At 34.8% G+C, this 15,207-nt stretch overlaps 1 protein-coding gene across 3 annotated transcripts in view; it reads right to left on the minus strand.

The window, feature by feature from the left end:
• Nucleotides 1-865: 865 nt before the first annotated feature.
• The window catches only part of Cntn3 (contactin 3), a 372,584-nt gene continuing 358,242 nt past the window's right edge, over nt 866-15,207 (minus strand). For all 3 annotated transcript variants that reach the window (XM_087182023.1, XM_021266045.2, XM_004854216.3), the window contains 3 exons: nt 5,599-5,711; nt 4,816-4,984; nt 866-2,855 (listed from right to left, as the gene is read on the minus strand). In XM_087182023.1, coding sequence (XP_087038149.1) covers nt 2,755-2,855; nt 4,816-4,984; nt 5,599-5,711 — 383 coding nt within the window. In that variant the 3' untranslated portion in view covers nt 866-2,754. The remainder of the gene's footprint in view (nt 2,856-4,815; nt 4,985-5,598; nt 5,712-15,207) is intronic.

Raw genomic sequence — 15,207 nt, forward strand, 5'->3', positions numbered from 1 at the left:
CTGGTGAAGGTGTTGCTAGGATGGAGAGTGACTCAAAGCTGACCCACTTCTGCCATTTCCATCAGCCTTGATCATTAGGGCTGACAGGTGCCATAATCTGTTTCTGCATATTCTCCAGGTCTTTCCCCTTCACTACAGTTTACTAATGCATCCACCACAAATGACCTTAAATGTAAAATAACACAAATTTTCTCTCCTACCCACATACAATTCCTATATATAGTTTTCCCACTTAATTTTCCTTCCTCTACACAAATCTAATTCTAATATAGAAAAATGGTTATTTAGTTATCATTTTCCTTACATCAACAATAACATTTAAAATTCTTTACTATTAAAAAAAATAAATATTTTCCTAGAGCAATGATCAAACATTTAGAGTATTTTATATCACAAAGATCATTAGAAGGAAACCTTTAAATTGATACCAAGGAGAAAGTCTATGAAGAATGTGATAAAATGGATATTAATTTGAGGGGAAAAGATGTTAAATGTGAATCAACTTGTAACCAAATAAATCAGAAGAAACTGGATACCAAAATTCTCTAAGGTGAATTTCCCTTTTCCGCACAGCCAAAATGTCTTTTACATAGAGGCCATCCTCTCAAAGTGATGATTTTACTGAGCCAGTAGAGTCTAAATATATATATATATATATATATATATATATATATATATATATATATATATTTTTTTTTTTTGGTGGTACCGGGGATGAAACTCAGGACCTTGCACTTTCAGGGTAGGTGCGGTGCCACTGAGCTAAATCTCCGGCCCTAAAAATAATTTTTAAATACCTTCTTAGAAAGCCAAAAAATAATACAAGAAATGATAACATCAGTGTAACTATTATATGTCTCCTATTTTCCCTGTAGATGTTTTTCTTTGACCATACTAAATTAATAATGCAAGAGCCTTTGATTGTTATAAATTTTATTAGAATAGAAAATAATACATACAGATAACCATAGGATACACACACAGAAATTTAAAGATAAATTTTATCTTTTCAATATGAAAAAATTTCCATATCTCATGGAGATATATTACTAGAAATAATATGAAACAAGAGAGTGATCATCTTGAAAATGAAAAATGTAGGAACATATTATAGGAATCACTAGTTAATAAAAACATACAGCTCCATTACATGTAGCATAAAATACAAGTATTGGAGAAAGTATTTCCCCCTTTTTAACTGGAAATAACAATGGTCATATGAAATCTATTAGTCATTCCGATTTTTTCTATTTATATACAGTATATACAGACTTTATAGAGAAAGTTATATTTTTTCTCCTGTGAATATCATGACTTTATCTTGAACAAAATCTCTAAATGTAAAGTGGTACTTTATAGATATATCAAAATTTTGCTAATTTTTAATCTTTTTCTAGAGTTGAACTGTTGGTTCCAAATTTTGGTACCTTTGAAATACAAATAAGTTCCAGAGGAATGTGAAATTGGTAGGAAAGAGGTATAAAATTGATTTTGAACATCTAATACTCGATTTGCCGATTTTCATATACTCTTTACATATTGCTACTAAGTCATGTCTTCAATAATCCTTTGAAAACCACATATTGAAAAGCTGAATCATACATATCAAAGTCAGCAGAAGCATTATGGTTCTATTACAAGTTTAACTCAGAAACTAAAAAGCCTGTCTGACTCACTGAGATAGACAGTGGGATTTCATTAAAAAACCATCTCCACCATCCAAAAGAGAGGAGATCCTTTAATGGAATCAGAAAGCAGAAACAAAGAACTGTGTGGATTTTGTTTAATATTTGGGTTGAGATTTTGATCATTTCTTATTTTTTCAACTGGGTTGTAATAAAGTCTGAAAGCTTATTCTTGGGTGTGAAGAAAATAATTTTTTAAAAAATTATGTTTTAAAATATGAAAAAGGACAAAATATATTCATTTCAGTTCTCCCATTGCTGAATGAAACAGAGTATTGCCTAGAGTATAGAATACTAGCTTAAAAGATGTGGCTGATCTTCATGAATTTTATATGCTTAAGGAAATCCATGCTACAGTTTGCACAGGAACCTGGCATTTGGTATAACAAAGCACTTTCACATTTTCTTCTTCAATTTTTAACAACTAATTCATGGGGCAGAGGAAGATCAGATGGATATTATTACCATCACATTTTATTGAGAGGTACAGAGAGCAAAGTGAAATCTAAATTATCACAATAATTTAGCAGTACACTAAAGAAATCTTATTCTCCTGAGCTCCAAAAAAAGCATTTTCCAGCAACACATGCCACCCTCTTCTAATAGGATAATTGTTTAAATGTAGTTTTTACCCTTGGAGATTTAAATCGCCATTTTAAAATGATGTTGATTAAGTTTTACAAATAGTGTTGTGATACTGGGAAAAGAGCATTTGGATTAAATGAGGACCATTTCAATGTTAAAAAAAAAAGTGTGTTTTTGGAGGGGGGCTATGTGAGAGTGTATGAGTCTTTATCATAGGCAGTGATAAACTCATAGCTTAAGAACATTTATATCAAAAGACTGCAGTATGTGATATGTAAATTCCTTTGGTTTATCAAGTAAATATTAAGGCATTTCAGATTCCTCTAAAAGGATTTACTGTTTTTTATTATGTTCATATTTTATCTATAATGAAGTAGAAAGTTAAAAACAGTTGAAAAAAAACATGCACAATCACTGTTTCATGAAAGCACTTTTTTGGGTAACCAATTAACTTTCCAGTAAATAATTTAAAAAAGAATAAACATCACCACAGGGCATTTACAATAAAGAACAGTACCATAGGTATATAACTTGACATAGAGTGGACATTCGAGATGGCTGAAGTGGATCCTCTTGCATCCATATCTGTCAAAGATGATAAACAGCTCGTTAACAGAGATTCAATATGCAATCAGGGTGTTAGAGACTGTTTGTGTTCCCTCCAGAATCATATGCTGGAAATCCTGTCCCTCAGTGTGATGGTGTTAGGAGATGGGGCCTTGACAACTGACACTGAGTGAGCTAGCACCTAGACCTTGGATTTCCCAGTCTCCAAATCTGTGAGAAATAAAGCTCTGTAGTTATAAGACACCCTGTCCACGCTTTCGTTAGAGCAGTCTGAACAGACTAAGACACAAGATAAAAGCAATGCCTCCCCTATAAATTAAAAAAACCCCTCAAATTATACCATGATCCTACCCTACTCTGGGATCACAAGTTAGTCCTTAGTTTATGCATCAATAACAGCATGTACATGTTGCCCAGAATATAAAAACACTGATGTGTTTTAAGTGTTCTCAAATGTTACAAGCTTTGTTCATCTAGTATTAACTTTAATTGAAATTGGAAAAACAACTTAATCATTTAAAAAATAATTATACTTGATCACAAACAACTGTGGGGTAATTCAATAGCTTAATTAAAAAAAGCTTCATTGGACAGGGGTTTGGAAAATCTGCTTGTTTTTATTTTATGCAGATAAATTATTATGCATAATATAAAATATCATTTTTTAAAACCAATCAATAAAAGCTCCATTTTCAGAGACAGCCCTGTGCAGTCCCAGTCTCTGCGAACTCAGCAAGACAGCAGATGTCAGATGAAAAGGCCACTCGGCTCAGCAGCCCCAAATGCTAATTGTGCCTGCCCCTGCCAAAGCAGAGAAGCTCTCTCTGAACAGTATGGCTTTGTCCATATTGTCCTGTGAACTCTATACCTTGCATTCCTCAGGGAACAGGAAGTATGTGCTAATTATTTTAAAACCTAAATTAATAATAATAAACATAATTTTATTCCTGCTTTTGTCTACAAGTGTCTACAGTCTGAAATGGTTCTAATGGACTTTTAACTTGCAGAACTTAGTTCCAAGATAAGTAGCTGCAATTTTCTTAGTATAGCTTAGTTTGCTTTGTCAAGAATGGCAGACTATGATTTCACAGAAAGATAAAATTTTTCCAAGTTTTCCTATATCCCTTTCACTTCAGTTGGTAGTTTCAGCCATTTTCTTTTCCAAGATTAGAGATAATCATTTCAATCTTTCCCTGCACCATAGAGGAAGCTCCCACCAATAAATGGAAACAAGAAACAAAGTTATCCATGTCACTAAAAACTATAAAATAGAGAATGAAAACAAGAAGAGCTCTACAGTACTGAAAACTCCAGACACAGGGTTTATACGGGAAGATGAAATTTTTGTACCATTGTCACTGATAAAATATATATGCCAAAGTCTGTTTCCCTTCCCTCTAAAAATCCAATTATTATAATAAAATAGGTTTCATTTCAATTTTGAGAGAAAAAAACTTTTGTGAACCTCTTTGGAAATTAGAAGCAGATTATTCTAACACTGTTAACTTTTGGTTTGGCACACATAAATGGCTTATAACATAAACAATGTTAATTTTTCTATTAAAATAATTGGTAACATTTATTTATAATTTATAGGAGGCAAACTACTGGAATATTAAAGATCTTAAAAAGTACTGTGCGGGTTCAATGTTGCCCTTGAGAAAAGGTTGGGAATTCTGTTTGTATAGGCTACCCAAAGGCACATTTAAGCATAGATAGAATGAGGAAAATAATTCAAATGAATAAAAGTTTGCTAAATATTTTTGTCTTTTCCTTCTGTCCTTGTCTTTCTTGCCATTTTGTACCACTCCTGAAGTTTTCCTTCTGCTTTTATCATGATGTTGCAAAAACCTTCTTAGCATTGGCAAGAAAAGCATGTGTGCTGGGAGCAAATGGGCAGAAGGGCACTAATGGATTCACCACTAGGGTTTAGCAACCCTGATGGAAGCAACGGGAAAACTGAGCTCCACCAACTTACTGGTAATTCTTGGAATCCTGATCTGTTCACTACTGCTGCCATCTCCTCCATCTGTGGTGGCTTTGACTTCAATAATGTAGTCTTCCTTAAGGGGCAGCAAAAGTTCAGCTGAAGTTTTATTTGTGTTCAACACTTGCACACTGTTTTGACTGCTAGACCTATAGAAAACCTGAAATGCACAAATATAGTTCTTAGGTTGCCTGGTTTTATTTTCTTTACAACATCTTCTCTTATCACAGTAAAATTATTTTGTTTTTCTGCATCCTGTAGAATATAAATTGCATTCCCAGATCAATCCAAAGGTCTTAGATTACGGATGAGCACACAGTAGAATCACCAGGCACTGCAAATCAAGGAGGTGGTGGAAGAATGATTTTCCTCCTTGGAAGAGCTCAGCTGGGTTGAGTATCGGTGAGGCTGAAGAGACAGGACAGGGCCCTGCTATGTGGGCTCTGAGTGCCCAACCGAGAAATCACAGCCAGTACTTTCAGTTACTTTTAAAATAATCTATAATGAGTATTAGAAGTAGAAAACTCATTAACACATAATTTGCAAAAATTGTGTCCAAAATTCCCACATAAGCAGAATTATTTCATGGAAGTTTATATTTAACAAGTGAGATATTTAGGAAAAATATTTTTTCATGAAATCTTGATAACTATATCATAATTAGATTATAGAAACCACATGAACAATATTTTATAAACATCATTTCAACCTAGTCTCCCTCAAAAAGATTTTATAGAAGTAGGAAAACAAAGCAGTGAAAATTATGTAACTTACTTTATATCCTGTGACTTCGGATTCATTCTCCATTGCTTTCACTTGCTCCCAGTTAAGTAACACTTTAGTGTCTGTCGCATTCCAGACAACATTTCCTGGCGGCTGACTGGGAGCTTGAAATGCAAAATGAGAAATTAAAACTGATTTGAGCACTGAGTAGTATTTTCAATGGAGCAGATAAATGACTATCACAGGAGGGAAGTGGAAGTAGATCACTCTCTTGGTAATGTGTGATATACAGATGGAATTAGGAAAAAAACAGAGTAGCCAAATTTCTTTTCTATATGGCATTTCAATTAAATTGTGAAAAAGTTCATTTTATCATATTCATCATCTATTTTAAGACATTTCAGAATGCATTTGCATTGCATCCTGCAAAACACATTGGCATTGGAGAAAAGCAAATTCCTTTATCCACCACTGGAGGGACACTTGCTGATGAGCCCAGGAAGGAAGGCAGAGTAACTTGTTTTAACACAGAAGGCTGAGAGAATTTGCCAAATAGGCAGATTAAAGTCACATGAAATGAAGTGTGGATGATTTTTAAGCTAGCCTTGTATGATGAGATGGGGAAAATGGGAAGCAATCAAAATAAGGATTATTTAGATTTATTCTCATGAAGTAATAGCTACACACATGAAAAATTGCAACCAAGCTTCCATATTTTAAAGTCCTTTTCAGAGTGTAAATCAATTTTTAAGAAAAATAAGGCAAAGCACTAAAAAGTTAATGAAAATTCCATTAGAGAATTAATGAAACTCTTTCAGGTTTATAAAGTTGGATTCAGAGTTTAGTTTCCTCTCATGAATTCCAGACAGGAAACTCAAGGGGTGGGGGAAGGCTCAGTGGCATCTGTCAACAGCTATGCATATGGAACACTGAAGACTCAGTTTATTGTTAATCACGAAACAACAAATATTGGACTCATTTGTCAAAAGCATCACAACTGCCCCCCAACAGTGCTGAAATATGTTGTACTTGTGGATTTAACCACAGAATGTGATTTGGTTAACTGAATTTGTAATGGAAAAATGATATAAAAGCTTGCCTCTGTAGAGAAATTCCTAAACATCAATGACTTATGCCATGAGGGAAATACAGCTGAACTTTCAGATGGGAAGAACTCTCAGATACATTTATGTGACTAATAACCCCAAACAAGATTACATTCCCTATGGATGTTATTGTTTATTGTCTGATCTTTGTTGCTTTCAATTTTTTTAAATTTTTTGATCTGATACTAACTGCAAGTTTAGGTCAGCTAATATTGTCCAAGCTGCAATACTTTGATAACAACAAAAATATTGTGTAAGGGCAATTGCTTAGTGTCAAAATCCTAATAAGCATGTTCTGGTTGCTCAATTCCAAAGATATGGTGGCACACTTGTTAGAGCACTGTCCCACCATCTGGGATTCCCTGTAGCCACTATAGAAGGACAACTTTGATTTGATGCAGCTCAGATAAGACACCCAAGGGAGCATCCTTTGTCCTACCAAAGGGTGTGTGCTAGGAAGATACAAAGCTTGAATCATTTGAGCAGAATCACCTCTCCCAATAGTAGCCTTACAGAAAAAATGACTGCAAGTTGGAGTTTATCTTCTGTGAATCCCAAAATAGATGTGTTGAATGAGTTCAGCCTGAAATGAGTAGTTGTTGAAATGACAAAAAAAAAGGAGAAAAGAAAGAACAAATAAAAGGGTTTGAGTCTGATTGCTGTTTTTGAATCATATCAGTGTTTCCTGAGCACTAGTCATGTACAACTTCTGTCATTTTTGCGATTTTTGAAAAATTGACTTGAGTTTTTAAAAATATAAACATCTATGTTAGCCTCATCCCAAACAATATTCACACAATAACAAGATTGATATATTAGTTACAATTTGCTGCTCTTTTTTTTCTTTTTGGTACCAGGGATCGAACTTAGGACGTTGCGCTTGTGAGGCAGGCAGCAGAACCACTCAGATAATCCCCCACTCCTTGCTACTCTTTAAAACAATTGAAGTAAATGCTCCCTTTAAATTTTTTTAAATTTCAAAAATGTTTGTGGACCACCTTAAAAATAAGGTCTTTTAGTATCTCTGGTAAGAATAATGCCATCTGGGAAACTGATCAGATAAACTTTCCTCCATACTCAAAATTCTATTCTTAGTAATGCTTAGTAGACATTGATAATGTATTAGGCACTGTAGAATATGCTTTTATATGATTTATTTAATGCTTACTACACTGTGTTGTAATAATGCTCATTCCTATAAAGGGTCATCTAGACCCAGATTGTTAAAAATATTGTATACTTATGTTCACAGAAGCATTATTCATAGTAGTCAAAAGGTGGATGCAAACTGGACAGAGGGGCACACACCTGTAATCTCAGCTAGTAGGAAGGCTGAGGCAGGCAGATCACAAGTTTGAGGCCAGCCTGGGCAACTTAGCAAGATCTTATCTCAAAATAAAAAATAAAAAGGGACAGTAGTAGGATACCTGAGGGTTCAATACCCAGTACTGAATAAAGAAAGAGAAGGAAATCAATTTTAATTAAACAATTACATATAATGGGCTATCGTTCAGCCTTAAAAAGCAGTGAAATTCTGCTTCATGTAATAACATGGATGAACCCTGAGGACATTAGGCTAAGTGAAATAAGCAAATCATAAAAACACAAATACTATATGATTCACCTTATATATGTAGAGCAGTGAATTCATAGAGATAAAATGTACAATGGGGGTTTGCCAGAGGCTGGCAGAGGGGAAATGGGGAATTGTTAAATGGCTAGAGAGCTTCAATTCTGCAGGGTGAAGAGAGTTGTGACCACTGGTATGTGGCACAGCACTGTGAATGTCCTCAGCACTGTTTTCCTATATCTTTAAAAATGGTTAAGACAGTTTTTAACTTTTCATGCATTTTATTGTAATTGAAGAATGCTAATATGCACTTATTAGCACCACTGAAGGGTGCTAAGTTACCCAAGAAGTGAGAGGTGTGATGTGGATTCAAACTGGCTGTTTAATTTCAGAGGCTTCTCTGGCTACCGCCCTGGCATCAGGCTTGGCCATGGGCCTGAAGTTCTCTGTCGGCAAGAAGATACACTGCCCCTTCTTATTGGCAGGCATCTCATGGCACCAGCCCTCCCCATCAGACTGGCTTCAATCAATGACACATAAGAAGAAGGGAAACGGGCCATTTTAATATGGCCATTTAAAGAAAAAAAGAACACTGAGGATCATGATTTGCCTTTCTTTTTTCTTCTCTGCCACGAGACCAGAGAACGACTGCTTCTTCAGTCTGGATCTGGGAGTGAAGATGGAATCTCACTTTGGTATGGGTAAGAGACATGTAGGCTTGGGGATATGAGGTCCTGCAGCCTGGATCTACCTAATGTGACTGATGTAATCAGGACTCTAAACAGCTTTAAAGCTACACAACAAACTTTTTTACAGGCATAAGGGACAAGTAATGAAGTGGGAACAGTCAAGAGATAGCTGGTAGCATTCATATTTTCCGGAACTTCTAATTTCACCTTTTGTGTTCTATCCCATGTGGAAGCACAACTCAGAACAGGCTGAGTTCCTAATTTTACTGGACTTAACTTGATATGTGGTCTACGTTTAAAATTTTTTCAGAAACTATTTGTCAATGTTCATATTCTACAGATTTTTTCTTTTGTTAGTCAATGTCTATTATTGGCAGTATGCCAAAGAGAAAAATGGTAAAAACTAACTTATTTAGTAAAAAGGAGGAATATCACTAGATTTATAGTCCACTACTAATTGACAGGCTATAGAATTATTTAGATAATTTTAAATATTATAAAACAAAAATAATATTATCCCCAAAAGGGTTTATTGTTATTGTTCTTTAAGAACCCCTCATGCTCCTGTGTGTATCTGATTTATGGATTTTGTTTTATACATTTTGCTAGGTCTGCAGACATCTGCCTAACAAGTGATCCCTTTGAAAATACTATGATTAGATATACCTGACAATATAAGACACATCTACCCACTAGAAAATTACTAAATAAACTGTGGTGCATTATCACAATGAAAGCACACACACACACACACACACACACACACACACACACACCCTGTTATGAGATATAGATAACTAAATATAAAGCACAATCTCCACTGAATGAGAAACTTTCCATAGAACATACATTCAGGAAGACAAATGATATTCATGATGATATTTCAGAGTGAAAGGATTGTGAATAATTTTTATTTTCTTTTCTAAAATTTTTGTTTGTTCCCAATTTCTGTAATAAATTTGTTTTCCCTTGTAGAATAAAAAATAGAGGCTGTTAACATCAAGGGCATTATTTTCTGGAGTTTTCAAGAGTGTTATCTCCATGGTGGTGATGGTGGAGCCAGCATTTACTCTGAAAATATGAAATTTTACAAACATATGCTTGCTGTGATTAATTACACAAAACACAGTATGTTTCTTAACTCTTTTTCTTGGCCACCTGACGGTAGTAAAATGACTTTCATGTTAAGTGGGTATCATCACCAGTAGCTGAAAAGTACTCTTTGGACTTGGACTTCACTTGAGATGATCACCAACATTTGTAATGAAGCTGCTTAACCATGCGGCATTGTCCAAAATTCAAATAATCATAAGTCACTTTCTCTCCAAAAATGAGATATTTGTTTTGGCACCATTAAAGGTATTATAAATAGACTACATGTTTCAGATCATTGGAAACTGTTTTAAAACACACAAAAAATGTACTTTTTAATCACCCTAAACTCAGAGAAGACTAGCCTTATAGGCCAACCTATAACATCCAGAGAAGGCCTTTGTTTTAAATGAATGGGAATTTCCTTGAGCAAAATTTTTGTTTAGATAATGAAAATATCTCAGAATGTAAATTAAAGTATAAGCAGAATGTTTACAGTGATCTAGAGGACTTAGAGGAAAGTGGGACAGATTTTTCAAAAGAGTCAAAGCATTTTATAAAGTTTAGATGATTTAAATGTTTGGCCTGAGGTTTACTTGATTCTGTATTAGCTGAAACTCAATGAATTCTGGTAAAGTTCAATACTATATTATTATTACCTTTCTTCCGACTTTACAAAATCAGGAATAATTTTATTCATGCCCATAGATAGGAGAAAAATCACTCCTAAATCTGAAGAATGCATATTCATAAGACATACATCCCATATGTGTAATTTTTTGTATGTCGCAAGCAAGTCACAAAAATATGGGATATGAAATGTAGAAAAGAAACAAATGCCATTCAGTAACCTAAAGAGAAATTTTCTCATTAGTTTGAGAAGAAAGTTGGACTCAGAGAGACAGGATACCAGATCATTAATATTCCCTTAACATGAACATCATAAACAAAAACCAGAGCAGGTTCAGGGGTTTGTATAGGTAAGTGTTATGCTGCAAATAGTTAAAAGGAAGGGTGGGCCTTCTTTTCATTTTATTCATTGCTATTTAACATTATTTTGTCAACATCTATGTATGGCAATGATTCTACTTCTCCATTACTCAGAAAATTAATTTTATTTTAAAAAATTTATTCAAGTGGTTAATTCAACTTTAAGAAAAAAATATTAGATATATATGAGGAAAAGAGAAACAAAGAAATGGCAAAAATTGAGAAAGTGGATTACAAATAAAATTTGGCACATCTTGCATTTTTATGTAGATTGAGCTATAACTTAGGATGATTATGCAATTAAATTGTTACATGAAAACTTTACAGCTTCCAGATGTTGTTTGAGGCAGGAATATTCATTTTATCAAACATCTCTAAGATATTTAAATTCATTCTTTTAGTGTCCATCATTTTTTCTCATTTCCCAAGGACTTTGGTTTCCTTAACCCCAGGCAACTGATTGTGCCTCAGTTTACTTGGAGAAGGATTCTATTTGGAAAAGCTAAACCTCAAGCACAGAACTAACTGTACCATTTAATATTACACTATTTTCCCAAGTGGATACATATGTACAATAATTAATGGAGGCATAGGAACATAGGATTCTTTTACTTTGGGGGTTTCTTGGCATGTGACTCAGGCCAGGCCAATCAGGGTTTTCTAACAGTTAGTTCAAAGACAGACATTATTTGAGATGAACCAATAAAAAGCCTAGTTAGTTCTGAGCAAAATAAACAGAAAGAAGAATCCCTCTTTCCCCAGTGTTTGGACAGAAAAGAGACCTGAGATGCTGGTGGCAGTACTCCTGTTCCTAAAGGAAGCCATATTAAAATGATGCCACTACTGAACAGAGATAGGAGATGGAGTCACTGACTGTACAACAAATACCCGGAGGACTGGGCAGCAAATACCACTGCTTAGAAACTGGAGAGAGTTCTAAAGACAGAGCAATGCTCACACCAGGCAAAATCTGTGTCCTGAAGGAGCTGACCTTCCAGTCAGGCAGGCAGGCAGAAAAATAAATCATGTAACACGGAGTTCGTGTGGTGGCTCTAAGTGGCATGCACAAAGAACCAAGCAGGGAAGGAGGTAGGACATATTAGGGGATAAAAGGCTACATTTTAAAAAATGGTATCAGCTAGCTCTGAGATTATTTCAAAGGCAGACATCAGAGATATGGGGAGAATGTCATAAGGATATCTTGAAGAAGAGTTTTCTAGGACAGGGGACGCAAATGTTGAGGTCCGAAGTAAAAATGGGATGAGGAAGGTGGAAAATGAAATGATAGGAAGTGAGTTGGAATAGGTATTGTATAGACTGTGTTGGGGATTTGAAGGATTTAGTATTCATCTGGAGTGGACAGAAAGTGATTGAAAAGTTCTCAGTAGTGATGTGAATCATCAGAATCATTCTAGTCTAGGGCAGACAAGGATAGGAACAGGCAGGACAGTGAAGAGCCCCTGCCCTGATCCATGGGAGAGAAGGAGGCTGCTTGGAGTCAGGAACCAACACTAAATAAAGTAAGAAGTTGCAGATTCTTGATAAAGTTAAAAGATTCTGGATCAGCTACTGGGTATGAGAGAAAGATAGCAGTCAAGAGTGACTGTGAGATTTCTGTCCAGAGGAACTGAATAAAGTTGAATTTGCTGAAATGGAGGATTCTGTAGAAGAGGCAGGCTTTAACTGTGTTGGGAGCCATGATCAAGAACTATGTATAAGGAATATTCAGTTAGAGTTCTTACTACACACTTCTTGAAGATGCTATTTAAGAGCCTGGATTCATCCATACTGAAAACCAGAATTACCACAGAATATTGGTACTATGGATTCTTTCTTAAAAACTCTGGACTTAAAACTCTTAATATGTTTTCTTTCAGAAATCACATCTCATCATTTTTAAGCCATCTGCAAATGTTCCTCTTCAGTTTCATTAGAATGATGATGGTGTTAAGAGTTGGCTCTCTCTGAGTTGCATATGACGAAAACTCATCTTTGATTAAAGAGGCTAATTATTGTTAGCTTAAAAAATGTCTTTAAAAACACAAGTATTTGGATATCAAAAATTAAGTGTTTAATGGAAGCTATCACACTTAACTAGAGAATCCTTGTGTTATTTTACATTAATCAGAAATATCTCCTACACTCGTTATTGACAGAAAGCCTTGGATACAGAATGCCATGATTACGAGTACATGAGACAAACACTGCAAGATGGCAGAAGTGTTTGGAATTCACAATGTGCAATCAAGAGGAAGTACATTTGATTAATAACAGTACTTCAGGTTGGCCTGCTTCTTTAGGTTTTATTCATCCATTCATCAATCTGCTCAGAATTTAACGAGTTGCTGCCATGTACTGGATTAGGACTGGGCATTGGGCCTGAGTGAATAAGGCACAGAAAGACTGTCTCAATATAAAGTTTACAAAGCAAAGGAGAAGACAGATAGAAAAACATTACCTTAGTTCTTCATACCTAAGACATACAGGTAGTTCTCTTCAAACTAAAATTCATGAGTCTTACAAAAATCTTAAAATAGAATTTAAAGTTAAATTACATCACAAGTTAGCAAGACTATTAAAGCTACCAGTGATAATATAACAGCTTTAGAAGCTTCCATCTTACTTGCAATTTGATACATGTTGGAAAAGTATTACTATAAAATTTAAAACTTAATACATATTCCTTATATACAAGTTTAAGATGTCTAGGTGTTTTAATTATTTGTATGAATTTCCCAATCAATGCAGAAAAATTTTTCCTTAATAACACCTACAGGTCAACGTGTAGACTTTAGTTGAACTGTAGCAATGGGAATGTATTTTTAAAATATATTTTATTTCAAATTATCAATTATGCATTTTAAATGTTTTAATCCTTTTTACACTTTCAGTTCCTTACACTAGAGACACTATTTGGTATTTACACATGTGTGTCATATTTATTTCACTTAAGAGTATGGCCTCAATATAAATCCATTTATCTATATAGGAAGAAAAGGTCCAAAGGGGTAGGGGAACTGGGAGGGGAAGGGGAAAGGAAAGAAGGGAAAGGAAAAATTATGAGAAAAGAAAAATGGAAGCAAAGTCTGTGTAAATAGGGAAGGGTGGTGGGGGTGAAGGGCACACAGGTAATGGGTAAAAAATAAGAACCAAGATACATCATGTATAGGTATAAGCACCCAGTGATAAATGTAAACATATTGTATACCTAAAATGTACCAATAAAAGAATTTAAGCAAAAAAATATATATATGTGTGTATATATATATATATATATATAATATATATTATTCAGTTTGTGCTGAAATTCCCATTCAACTACTGCTCCACTAGCATAGGAATCCTGTCTTCAATCACCTCATCCAGTTACTAAGCCCAGAGCAAAATCTCAATAAATACTGCTGTTACATGAGTCGCGAGTGTTCTAATTATACGGTTGAGAGAAGGCATGACTCGGCGGTTACCACTACATCTGAATTTGGATGACCCTCCTGTTACTTTCTGTGCCATCTCTGTAAAGTTACACAACCTTCAGCCTTTTCATCTCTAAAGTGAGGATACTAATAGCTTCCAAGTCATGGTGTTGCTGTGAGAATTAAGAATCAATACACAAAAAGTGCTGAGAATCAGCCCTAGCAATTGCTCATTAAGTGTTAGCCATTAATACTATACAACATCATTGTTATGTACAAGTTTCTAATTTAGATTAGGTATTTTTATGCTAGCTCTAAATTATAAAAGGGATTTTCTTCTTTATAAAATGTTATTTTATTCATCGTGTATGATCATAATAGTCCTATTAACTTATAATCAGTCTCTTTGTCTTCCCAGTTCACTAAGTTACTCTGTGATCTCACCATGACATCACATTATCTCTTACAATTACAATTGAGTGATTACATCAATTTTCATGTCAGAAAGAAGAGCCAAATAAACCTGCTTGCACATCTTTATGGAATCAGAATTTTTGATTAATTCTGTGGGTGACCTTAATTTTGACTGTCAACTTGACTGGATGAAAAGACACTTAGGAGAGGAGTAAAACAAACATCCAGGTGTGTGTGGGTGGGTCATACAGGCATGACCTTGGGGACTATATCTGGCCCCTGGCCTCTTCCTCTCTGGGGCTCTTCCTCTCTGGGGCTCTTTCTCTCTGGGGCTCTTCCTCTGCTCTCTTCCTGGATGCCACGGGTTGCGCTATTTTCCTCTCTCC

The sequence above is a fragment of the Heterocephalus glaber genome, unplaced genomic scaffold, assembly GCF_053883595.1.
Source record: "Heterocephalus glaber isolate CG9 unplaced genomic scaffold, H.glaber_assembly_v1.0 deba00001472, whole genome shotgun sequence".
Taxonomy (NCBI): domain Eukaryota; kingdom Metazoa; phylum Chordata; class Mammalia; order Rodentia; family Bathyergidae; genus Heterocephalus; species Heterocephalus glaber.